General features: G+C 41.2%; 1 protein-coding gene across 4 annotated transcripts in view; it reads left to right on the top strand.

Annotated features, from left to right (window-relative positions):
- Nucleotides 1-12,533, top strand: part of FOCAD (focadhesin) — a 115,537-nt gene that overhangs the window by 10,650 nt on the left and 92,354 nt on the right. For 3 of the 4 annotated variants that reach the window (XM_072153792.1, XM_072153806.1, XM_072153799.1), the window contains exons 4-5: nucleotides 2,513-2,667; nucleotides 9,411-9,506. In XM_072153792.1, coding sequence (XP_072009893.1) covers nucleotides 2,513-2,667; nucleotides 9,411-9,506 — 251 coding nt within the window. The remainder of the gene's footprint in view (nucleotides 1-2,512; nucleotides 2,668-9,410; nucleotides 9,507-12,533) is intronic. The other variant, XM_072153814.1, reaches the window with a different exon arrangement.

The following is a 12,533-nucleotide window of genomic DNA, read 5'->3' as shown; positions in this document are numbered from 1 at the left end:
CTAGCTCTGTGTCTTATTAGTACATCACACTTCAGTTACTGAGGTATGGAGAGAGTTCATGGGTTGAAGTTTGAATACTGAAAGGGGTATTCTCGGAATATGAATGTCCTAATACAAAAATCTGTAATGCTATAAATAATTGAACATAATGAAACTCAGTGTCATTAGTCACAACTTAAATTGTTTTATTTTATGATTCACAAAATGTTTTGGGCTTTATAAAGTAGGCGGAATTATTACTAAGATGACCTCCACTGGAAACTACAGGTCCCATGATCCTTTAGTTCTCAGTAAACCCTCCTCCCTCTTATGCTCTGGTCCCAGTGATGATCTAACAGAGTGGGGCACATTTACTTACCCATCCCATACCCTGATCTGGGATGTCCGACAATAATGAACTCTGCTACGATTCACTTTGATTTCCTGCATGTATCGCTTCCCCAATCAGGTCCGCCGGAGTTCACCTTCTTCTACCCGGTGTATGTAAGGGCATGTCTTGCAACACAATTTTAATGTTAAATCCTGCGCTCAGTCCGAATTCGTCAGATTGTCCGGCGTCCCGCCCTCCGATTTCTGTTGCATGAAAGCCGCCGCGATTGCTCCAAAATCCAATCACGTGCAACACAATCCCCTTTTAATTACCTGTCCCAGCTGTGCGAAACTCGAAAATATCCAACGAAACTGCGGTCCCTTAGTAAATAAGCCCTACTGTCTTGCTCTGTTACCATAGTAATGATGTGTGTAACTGCCATCACTGCACGTTACCTCACTGAGATGGGTCTTGGTACACTGGCCATACTGGATGCACTGCATCCTACTGACTACAGCCTAACTTAGCGAGGATCACATGGCCTGCCCAGGTAGGTGCAGGACATTTGATGTGGACAAGTGACCAGCGGCCATCTTCTGACCTGTGTCTACCCCACGTGGAAAAAATCAAAGGACTTATTAAAGGGCCAGCAGCATTTTAATTCTTCATTCTGTATTTTTCTGCTATGGGGAGCAAAATTTATTACATATTCGCTTATATTTTAAGGACTTATTTGTATATGAATTATACTTATTTTTTTTCTTGTTTGATCGTGTTCATAAGGACCTTCGGGGTGTTTAGTGTCCCAAATCATGCTTCCCTTGAGGTAGCAGTCCTATATTCCTTTAGCTTCTGCATGTGAGTTTACTTCAAAGGGGCCCACTGAGGCTCTGTTTCCCAGGGGTGGACTTAAACCTGGAGCCAGCCCTGTCTTTAACCCCTTACCGACATCAGCTTTCCTTGTATCCAGAGGGCTGAAGGGCTGAGCCCTCTCCATAAATGGTGGGCATTTGCTGCATATTGCCAGCACCGTGGGTGATAACCCTGTAAATGCCTAGGCAACCTAGGGTACCCTAAAGTACCCTAAGGGGTCTGAAAAATTGTAAAGAAAATAAATTAATAAATAAAAAACCCCTAAAAATTCAACTCGCTCCCCTTTTCCTAGAACTAATAAACAAACAGTAAAAAAATCACAAACATGTTGGGTATCGCGGCATCAAAATATAATAACAGTTTTACCAGTGTTTAACTCTGTAACGGAAAATGGCGCCCAAAGTCGAAAATGGCACTTTTTTGCCATTTTAAAAAACATAAAAACATTAAAATGGTTGCATTGCATAATCAAAAGTCGCAAAAAATGACACCACCCAACTCCATACATATAGTATGAAAAAGTTATTAGCGCCAGGAGGTTTTAATTTTTGTAAATCAATGTGAAGAAACCGGTGCAAATGCAATTTTCCCCAGTTTTACGGCATTTGGAATTTTTTTCCCACTTCCCAATACACCGCATTTAATATTAAATACCATCACTATGAAATGCAATTTAATATGCAGAAAACAAGCCCTCAAATAGCTCTCTACATGAAAACCTAAAAAGTTAGATTTTTGAAGGTGGGGAGTGAAAAATGAAAACTTATAAGGTCCTGGTCCTTAAAGGAAACCTACCACTTGAAGTGGCAGGTTTCAGAAGAAAACACCGAGCACCAGCTCAGGCTGAGCTGGTGCCGGTGCTTATATTTGTTAGTGTTTTAAACCGCGGTAACGCGGTTTAAAACACTTTTTAAATTGTATAGCCGGCGCAGGGAGGTACGTGCTCGGCGCTTACCGTGCACGCAGCTACATAGTAAGTGAAGGAGAGCCGTGCATGGTAAGCGCCGAGCGCGTACCTCCCTGCACCGGCTATACAGTTTAAAAAGTGTTTTATACCGCGGTTTAAAACACTAACAAAAATAAGCACCGGCACCAGCTCAGCCTGAGCTGGTGCTCGGTGTTTTCTTCTGAAACCTGCCACTTCAAGTGGTAGGTTTCCTTTAAGGGGTTGATTATCAGACTGATGTAATGATTTATAATAATTATTTATTGGCAAACATTGTTTATATCTACTTCTCTCTTATAGTAGGCTGACGAAGTGTCAGATGTCAGTGAATGAAAAGGTAAAATTGTGGCTATATCCTTAATTTGCTGAATTTGTTCTTACAGACTCCATCCTTGAATGTCCTCTGGGAGAAGTGCTGCTGTGACATCGTTGTAGTAAGGACAGCCTGTTGTGATGCACTGGTAACACTGGTAGAACAGAAACATGCAGATTTCACTTATGTCCTCAATGGTGTGCTCAACCTGATCCCTTCTGCTCAGTTAGTATTACCATATTACGTATATCTTTTTCATACACATTAATAATTAATAATTTGAGATGACCCTTTTCATGACCAAGGGGCATTGGTGCCTGAATGTCAAGTCAGTGTTTGCAATTCTTTTCCGCTTTTCTTTAAATGACGATCTTTGGAACAGCTTTACAAATTATAACAATTTTTACTTACTGAGAGTTTCATAGTTTCATAGTTTCTACGGTTGAAAAAAGACACTTGTCCATCAAGTTCAACCAAGGAAGGGAAGGGATTGGATGAGGAAGGGATTTAGGGGAAACAATTCTATATAACATAACCATCAATGTTATTTAGGTGTAAAAAGGCATCTAGACCCTTCTTGAAGCTATCCGCTGTCCCTGCTGTGACCAGCGCCTGAGGCAGGCTATTCCACAGATTGACCGTTCTCATAGTAAAAAAGCCCTGTCGCCTCCGGTGATTAAACCTTGATTTCTCCAAACGGAGACAGTGCCCCCTCGTCTTTTGATTTGATCTAATCTGAAACAACTTACCACCATATTTTTTGTATGGACCATTCATATATTTAAATAAATTAATCATGTCCCCTCATAGTCGTCTCTTTTCCAGACTAAATAAATCTAGTTGTTTTAATCTTTCCTCATAACTGAGACCCTCCATACCCCTTATCATTTTTGTGGCTCTACGTTGAACCCTCTCCAGCTCCAGGGCATCCTTTTTATGGACCGGTGCCCAGAACTGGACAGCATATTCCAGGTGTGGCCGAACCAGTGCCTTGTATAGTGGTAATATTACATCCCTATCACGAGAGTCCATACCACTTTTGATACCTGGGGGGGGGGGAACCTGGGGAATAGTGATCATAATATCATTGATTTTGTATTACGCTTTACTAAGAGCGTTAGTGAAGGGGCAACCAACACTCTAAACTTCAGGAGGGCAAATTTTCAGCAACTAAGGGAAGACCTTAAAGGCATAGACTGGGATAATGCTCTCAAGGACAAAAGCCCCCCCCAAAAATGGGACTTTTTCTCATATATTCTGAAAAAGTCCTGTGAGAAACACATACCTTATGGGAAAAAGCATAAAAGGAACAAGAAAAAGCCTATGTGGCTAACTAGTCTTGTAAGGAAAGCAATAAGCGATGAAGATAAAGCGTTTAAGGTGCTAAAACGTGAAGGTAGCGATGAGGCATTACAGGATTATAGAGAGAAAATTAAATCCTGTAAAAAGCAGATAAAGGCCGCAAAAATAGAGACTGAGAGAAATATTGCCAGGGAGAGCAAAAATAATCCCAAATTATTTTTCAAGTATATAAATGATAAGAAACTAAAAACAGAGAGTGTGGGTCCCCTTAGAAATAACATGGGGGTCATGGTGGAAGGAGACGAGGAAAGGGCCAATCTACTGAATGTCGCCTTCTCAACTGTCTTTACCCAGGAAAATCCCCTGGTGTAAGACACAATGAGGAATAATGTTAATTCTTTTTATAATGTCAACAGTTTAACCCAGGAAGAGGTACGGCGCCGCCTCGCAACCACTAAGATAGATAAATCACCGGGGCCAGATGGCATACACCCCCGGGTTCTGCATGAATTATGTACGGTGATAGACAGACCGTTATTTTTAATATTTGAAGATTCACTGAGGACTGGTTATGTTCCACAGGAATGGCGCATAGCAAATGTGGTACCAATATACAAAAAAGGATCAAATAGCGATCCTGGAAACTACAGACCCGTAAGTCTAACTGCTGTGGTGGGGAAAATATTTGAGGGGTTTATTAGAGATGCTATCCTGGAGTATCTCACTGTGCACAACCTTATAACCCAGCGTCAGCATGGGTTTATGAGAGATCTGTCCTGTCAGACTAATCTGATTGGTTTCTACGAGGAGGTAAGTTCAAGACTGGATCTGGGGGACGCTGTGGATGTTGTATTTCTGGACTTCTCAAAGGCATTTGACACCGTGCCACATAAAAGGTTGGTATATAAAATGAGACTGCTGGGAATAGGAGAAAATCTGTGTATCTGGGTAAGTAATTGGCTTAGTGATAGAAAACAGAGGGTGGTCATTAATGGCACATTCTCAGATTGGGTTGATGTTACCAGTGGAGTGCCACAGGGGTCAGTATTGGGGCCACTTCTTTTTAATATTTTTATTAATGACCTTGTAGTGGGTTTACACAGTCAAGTTTCAATATTTGCAGATGATACTAAGCTGTGTAAAGTAATAAATACTGAGGTCGATAGTTTAGCATTACAGAGGGATTTGTGGAAGCTTGAGGGATGGGCAGAGAAATGGTTGATGAGGTTTAATGTAGATAAATGTAAAGTTATGCACTTGGGCCATGGAAACAAAAAGTATAATTATGTTCTAAACGGTCAATTACTTAGTAAAACTGAAGCTGAAAAGGACTTGGGCGTATTGGTGGATGGTAAACTTAATTTTAGTGACCAGAGCCAGGCGGCTGCTGCTAAAGCAAATAAAATAATGGGATGTATCAAGAGAGGAATAGATTCTCATGATAAAGACATAGTTTTGCCCTTATACAAATCCCTGGTCAGACCACACATGGAATATTGTGTACAGTTTTGGGCACCAGTGTATAAAAAGGATATAATAGAGCTGGAACGGGTGCAGAGGAGAGCAACCAGGATTATTAGGGGAATGGGGGGATTAGAATACACTGACAGATTACAAAATTTGGGATTATTCAGTTTAGAAAAAAGACGACTGAGGGGAGACCTCATTACAATGTACAAATACCTGAACGGACAGTACAAGGATCTCTCCAAAGATCTTTTTATACCTAGGCCTGTGACCAGGACAAGGGGGCATCCTCTACGCCTAGAGGAGAGGCGATTTTACCATCACCATAGACAAAGGTTCTTTACTGTAAGAGCAGTGAGACTGTGGAACTCTCTGCCGCAGGTGGTTGTTATGGCCGACTCTATGTACATGTTCAAGAGAGGCCTGGATGACTTTCTGGAGAGAAAAAATATCACGGGTTATGGGGATAAAACATTTATTTAATTCTTGAAGGTTGGACTTGATGGACTTGCGTCTCCTTCCAGCCTTATATACTATGATACTATGATACTATGATACATGACAAGATCCTACTGGCTTTAGAGGCAGCTGATTGACATTGCATGCTGTTATTCAATTTATGATCTACTAGTACCCCCAGGTCCTTCTCAACAAGGGACTCTCCCAGATTTACTCCCCCAAGGACATATTTTGCCTTTGGATTATTGGCCCCCAGGTGCATAACCTTACATTTATCCACATTAAACCTCATTTGCCAAGTGGATGACCAAACATTCAGTTTGTCCAAGTCACCCTGCAGCCTATGAACATCCTCCATAGACTGTATTACACTAAACAGTTTGGTGTCATCTGCAAAAATAGACACAGTGCTATTAATTCCTACCTCTATATCATTAATAAATATATTAAATAGTAGTGGGCCAATCACAGAACCCTGGGGTACACCACTCATAACTGGTGACCATTCCGAGTAGGAATCATTGACCACAACTCTCTGGATACGATCCTTCAGCCAGTTTTCAATCCAATTGCAAATGATTTCTGCCAAACCAATAGCCCTAATTTTACCCATCAGGCGTCTATGAGGGACAGTGTCAAATGCCTTTGCAAAGTCCAAGAACACAATATCCACAGCTGCTCCTCCATCCAGGCATCTGCTCACCTCTTCATAAAAACAGATAAGGTTAGTTTGGCAACTTCTATTCTTAGTAAACCCATGCTGGCTGTCACTTATTATACTATTTGATGTCACATACTCCAGTATGTAGTCTTTTACTAACCCTTCCAATACTTTCCCCACAATGGAAGTTAAGCTTACAGGCCTGTAATTGCCAGGCGAAGTTCTAGAGCCCTTTTTATATATTGGCACCACATTTGCCTTGCGCCAGTCACTTGGCACCACACCAGACATTACGGAATCCCTGAAGATGTTAGACAGCGGTACAGCAATAACAGAACTGAGTTCTTTAAGAACTCTGGGGTGTAACCCATCTGGTCCAGGAGCTTTGTACACATTGATTTTATTGAGCTTAGATTGGATAATGTCTACATTTAGCCAGCCTAGTATATCACAGGATCCATGACCCGCACTGGCACCACCCAAGTCAGAAGTTCTCTCTTCTATTGTATAAACGGAGCTAAAAAACCTATTAAGTATCTCCGCCTTCTCCTGGTCTCCAGTCACCGATGCCCCATTTTCAGAATAAAGGGGTCCAACCTGTTGTGACCCATTTTTTTTGCAGTGATATACCTAAAAAATTTCTTGGGATTTGTTTTGCTATCTTTAGCTACCTGTCTTTCATTTTGTATTTTGGCTGATTTGATTTCTTTTTTACAGATTTTGGTAAGTTTTTTGTAAGTATTGAAAGCCTCAGGTGACCCGTCAGATTTATATTTTTTAAATGCCCTCTTTTTCTCATTAATTGCCCTTTTAACTGTAGCTGTAAGCCACGCGGGGTGTAATCTAGCCCGTCTATACTTGTTACCTATTGGAATAAATTTAGAGGTATAAAAACCCAGGATAGATTTGAATTTATATTTGGAAAGTTAAAGTCTCCCATTATCACTACGGTCCCCTCCTGTGCAGCCCGCTCCATCTGTTTATATAGGTGACCCTCTATTTCCTCAGAGATGTTAGGGGGTCTATAAATTACACCAAAAATAATTTTCTCAAAGCTCTCTTGGCTTTGAATTTCAACCCACAAAGTTTCAGCCTCCTCACACTCTGAGACCACTGACTCATTCACAATCGCTTTTAAGTCTCTTCTGACATACAGACATACACCACCTCCCCTCCTATTTGCCCTGTCTTTCCGAAAGAGTGTAAAACCTTGAATATTAACAACCCAATCATGCGATGCATCGAGCCATGTCTCTGTTACACCAGCAACATCTAACTGTTCCTCTAATATCAGAGCCTCAAGCTCGCCCATTTTGCCTGAGATACTTCTGGCATTTGTGAACATACAATTTAATTTTCCACAGTTATGTATCTGATTTAAAGTAATTTTACTGGCACATATATCCTCACCACTGTTCTGTAACTTGTGGATCTCCTTATCCACTGCCTTAGGCCCCCATACACAGCCCACATCACCACCCACCAACATAACCTGCCCCCTCTCTGACCTGTCTACCCCTTCAGTGTCTTCCTTTTCCTCCTCCCCCGAGCCTAGTTTAAATACTCCGCCACCCCTGCTAGGATCTTCTCCCCCAGCACAGCAGCCCCCCTTCCACTTAGGTGCAAGTTATCTGCAGAAAACAGCTTGTACCCCAGTGAAAAGTCAGCCCAATGCTCTAGGAACCCAAATCCCTCTGCTCTACACCAGGATCTGAGCCATGCATTTAACTCCCTAAGCTCCCGCTGTCTGCTCTGTGTAGCGCATGGCACAGGTAGGATTCCGGAGAATACTACCTTGGAGGTCCTTTCCTTAAGCTTTGAACCTAGTTCTTTAAAATTATTCTTCAGGCTCCTCCACCTACCATCTATTCTGTCATTGGTACCAACATGGACCACGACAGCTGGGTCATCCCCAGCCCCTTTCAGTAATTTATCCACCCTTTCCACCACATGCCGAACCCTGGCACCAGGGAGACAGCAAACCATTCGGTTGAGGCGGTCTTGGCGACAAATTATTCTATCCATCTTCCTGATTATAGAGTCCCCTACAACCACTAGCTGCCTTGGCTTACCTGCACTCCCATCCACCCTACTACTAGCTGGTCTGCTCCCCCGGCTGTGAGGGAGAGCAGGATCTATTAATTTAACTTAATATGATAGCGTTTTTTTATGTTAAATGTTTTTTATTTATAAATTTAGTAGACCTGTAAATTGTGGGGAAAAAATATGTATGGAGTCAATTTTACACACTTTGCCAGGTTCAGCGACAGATGTACCATGCGCATGTACTTCTGCAAACTCTCAGCTCCCCTCCTTCTCCCTGCAGCCTTCAGCTTAGCTATAGGTTCTCAAGCATGGCATCTTGTTATGGTGTCATTTTAAAGAGGAGAACCTCCCCTTTAATATCACATCAGGATTGTGTTTCTAGGTACCACAAAAGCAAGCATATCCACTGGCTAATTAACAGTAATCTCCTTATATTTGATATGCATGGCCTCCCTTCTGCAACCAACTTATATAATAATTCTATTGAGCCTGAAGGCATCTGGTTGGTGTTACCAGAGTCCCTCATTGCTGCAGATTCACACGCTGTTACAATGAGCAGAACGTGTCTCACCAAACCACCTGCTCCCCCCCCCCCCTCAAATTCTTGAGCTACCCCTTCTAATTCTTTTCCTACACTGGTAGGCGTGTGGAGTGCAGTGCAACATTTTGGTATAATTTTTTTTTATGTTAACCCTGGAAAACTCAGTCACAGTGAACTTTCCTGGGTTAGTGGAAAATTAGCTAATTTCTGAGCAAATCTGCCAATGCGTCCACGAAAGTCGCCAATGAAGAAAAAAATTACCACCCGTATCATTATGACTGCACGAAATAAAAGTCCTTATACAGCTCTGAAAATGGAAATGGAGGGAGTTTTAAAGTGGTTTATGGATTCTACTATGTAAAAACAAATCCAAAATAAAACTTTCTCCCCCCTATTTCATTACCTCTATTAATATGCATAAAGTGATTAAAACATTATAAAGATAAATACCATCTGTAATTGATTTGATTTATAATTTTTCTTTTTCTCAAGTAATTTGCAGGGATTGGTAAAGTGTGTTTGGCGGCTTCTTCAAATTGAGGCCCAGAATGTAGAAAGTGATAGAGACCAGAGCACTTATAAAATTTGGTAAGACTCTTCTACATTAACTATGGATGATACACAATTATTACTTCATTTTCACATTTCTATGTGCAGATGTTTGCTCTTAGAAAGCGTTTCTCTAATTTTGCTTATAAATTGTACTATTTCTGAAGGCTAGCATCTAAGATGGCTGGTAATTCTCAAAATTGTTGGAGGTCTCTGATCTCCACAGATTATCCCATTACTTTACTTTATATGATAAAGTAATGGAGTCTCTTTACAATTCAAATCTTTTATAAAAGTTCAGAATCTGTACTTGTCTGTCTTAAACTATAGTTGGCTTTCTTTCCTTGGCTTTCCTTTTACAGTGGGAAAAAATGATATAAAAAAAAAAAATTAGTTCTTCCACTTGCAAAGATGAGAGAGGCATGTAATTGACATCATAGGTAGACCTCAACTTTGGCAGACAAATCCGGGAAATCACATTTTCAGATTTTTAAAGAATTCAACTACAAATAATGGTCACCTGCAAACAAGCATGATTTCTGGCTCACAGACCTGTAACTTCTTCTTTAAGAGGCTCCTGTCCACAACCTCAAACAGTCACACTCCAACCTCCAGTATGGTGAAGACCAATGAGTCGTTGGAGGACATTAGAAACCAAATTTTAGACCTGCACCAGCCTGAGAAGACTTCTTCACACTGCTTGCCTATTGCAAATTCAATTTAACTGCGGGAGCAATAATTTAGTAAATGGAAGAAAAAAAATCTCCCTCAATCCGGGCTCCACCCAAGATCTCACACCTTTGGGTCAAAATGATGGTGAGTAAAAATCCCAGAACCACATTGTGGGATGTAGTGAATGACCTTCTGAAAGCTGGGACCAATGTAACAAAGGCTACCATCAGTAACACACTACGCCGCTAGGAACTCAGTGTCAGACGTGTCCCCCTGCTCAAACCAGCACATATCCAGGCCCTTCTAAAGTTTGCAGGAGAGCATTTCGATGTTCAAGAAGAGTATTGGGAGAATGTCATATGGTCACAACTTGTCATGTTTGGAGGAGAGTGAATGCTGAGTTGCATCCAAAGAACACCATACCTGCTGTGAAACATGGGGGTGGCAACATCATGCAGTGGGGCCGTTTCTCTGCAAAGGGACCAGGACAACTGATCCACTGTACATGAAAGAATGAATAGGGCCATGTGTTGTGAGAGTTTGAATGCAAACCTCCTTCCATTATCAAGGGCATTGAAGATGCCGTTTGAAACGTGGCTGGCTCTTTCATCATGACAATAATGCAAAGGACAACACCAGGGCAATAAAGTAATGGCTTTGTAAGATGCATTTCAAGGTCCTGGGGTAGCCCATCCAGTCTCCAGATCTCAACCCCATAGAAAACCTTTGGAGGGAGTCGAATGTCCATGTTAGTCAGCAACAGCCCCAAAAGATGACTGCTCTAGAGGAGATCTGCATGGAGGAATGGGCCAACATACCAGCAACAGTGTGTGCCAACCATGTGAAGACTTTCAGAAAACGTTTGACCTCTGAAATTGCCAACAAATGATGTATAACAAAGTAATGAGATGTTATTGAGCAAATACATTTTTCCACCATAATTTGCAAATACGTTCCTTAAAAATGTTTTAAAAATGTGATTTGTATTCACCTTTTGTCTCTCATCTTTTTAAATGGGAGAACATGCCCAATTTGTGACTAACTAAATACTTTTTTCCCACTGTATATCAGATGGGAATTTCATTGATTCCCAATCCAAAAACATGGATTGGAATAGGACCTGCTCCACATTCTGTGGCCCCAGTAGTCGGCTCACACATGGAGCTGTAGAAAACTACACCCATGTGCATGGGTCCATTGAAGTAACAGCTAGCACATGGCTAAAATTCACATTCTTGTGTATGTAGCCTCAGAATTATTGGTTAGCATAACCTCATGAAGACCAGTTTACTATAGAAGCTGTATTCATTTTCAAGAATTTATTGACCACAAATTTGTCGACGTGCTTCCACCACCAACTTAAATGATGCCATGATTATGCCAAGAAGCTTCAGCACATGGAGCTATCACTGGCAAAAAACGTTAACAATAAGGTGGCACGAAGCTGAGAGCAGACACAAAGAACTTTTCACCGACTGCTTTTGTTAGCGGTGTGTAGAGAGAACATGGATTCATCTGCGGAGTGGAATTACCTGAACCTGACTTCTGGCTACTTTCACCAATTGAAGGCCATTACATGTTTATCACAGCCTGAACTCACCGTCTATTCTCCTCAGTGTAATGCCTATTACTTCCCTAGAGAATAAAGGTTAAGTGAATTTGAGAGTGGCTCATTGTGTCCTGAACCTGAGGATGATAGCACCCAAATATTTCTCCTGATTTACCTCCGATGTCCTGCTATTAATTCACTTATCTAGTGTCTCCTTACTGGTTTATTGGAGATTTAGTTCTCCCCTTCCCCTGCATGAAGCACTCTCATTCCCCCCAATGAAAAACTGGACAATGAGGCTGCTGGGCGACTAAATTATCCCTTCCGCCATGCACGTAAATGGTTGCTTTCTCCACAGCTCCAGCCGAGGTGATTGCTGCTGATTTAGCCTGTTTGAAGATTTAAGCCATTTTACAAAGAATGGCTTTTTAGCTTTTCCTCAGTTGTGTTTTTTTTATTATTATTCCCAGTTCTGATAGATTAACCCATTCATGTTAACTATGTATTTCTTGGTCATCAATTGATATATTTGTGGCTGAAGGATTGAAGGAAAAGCAGAGTACCAAATTGTCATATATTAAAGTACATTAAATATGACAGGAAAATAATGTAATAGTTTGTGAAAGTAAAACCATTTCCTCTTCCTGTATTAATTACCTCATGTTTTGGATCTCTGCTTGCTGTCACTCTATAAACAGCTTCTATGTATACTTCTAGTGTATAAATGTCAGTCTATGGTCAAGTAATGTCACACAGGTCCACGGCTTGTTATATCACAGAGAGTAGTAAAAGCTGTGTTACAACTGGCTGTGCACCTGTGTGACATTACATGATCATGGTCATCT

This window comes from Engystomops pustulosus, chromosome 1 (genome assembly GCF_040894005.1).
Source record: "Engystomops pustulosus chromosome 1, aEngPut4.maternal, whole genome shotgun sequence".
Lineage (NCBI taxonomy): Eukaryota > Metazoa > Chordata > Amphibia > Anura > Leptodactylidae > Engystomops > Engystomops pustulosus.
The sequence above is the reverse complement of the archived record's forward strand: the minus strand, read 5'-3'. Positions and strand labels throughout refer to the sequence as shown.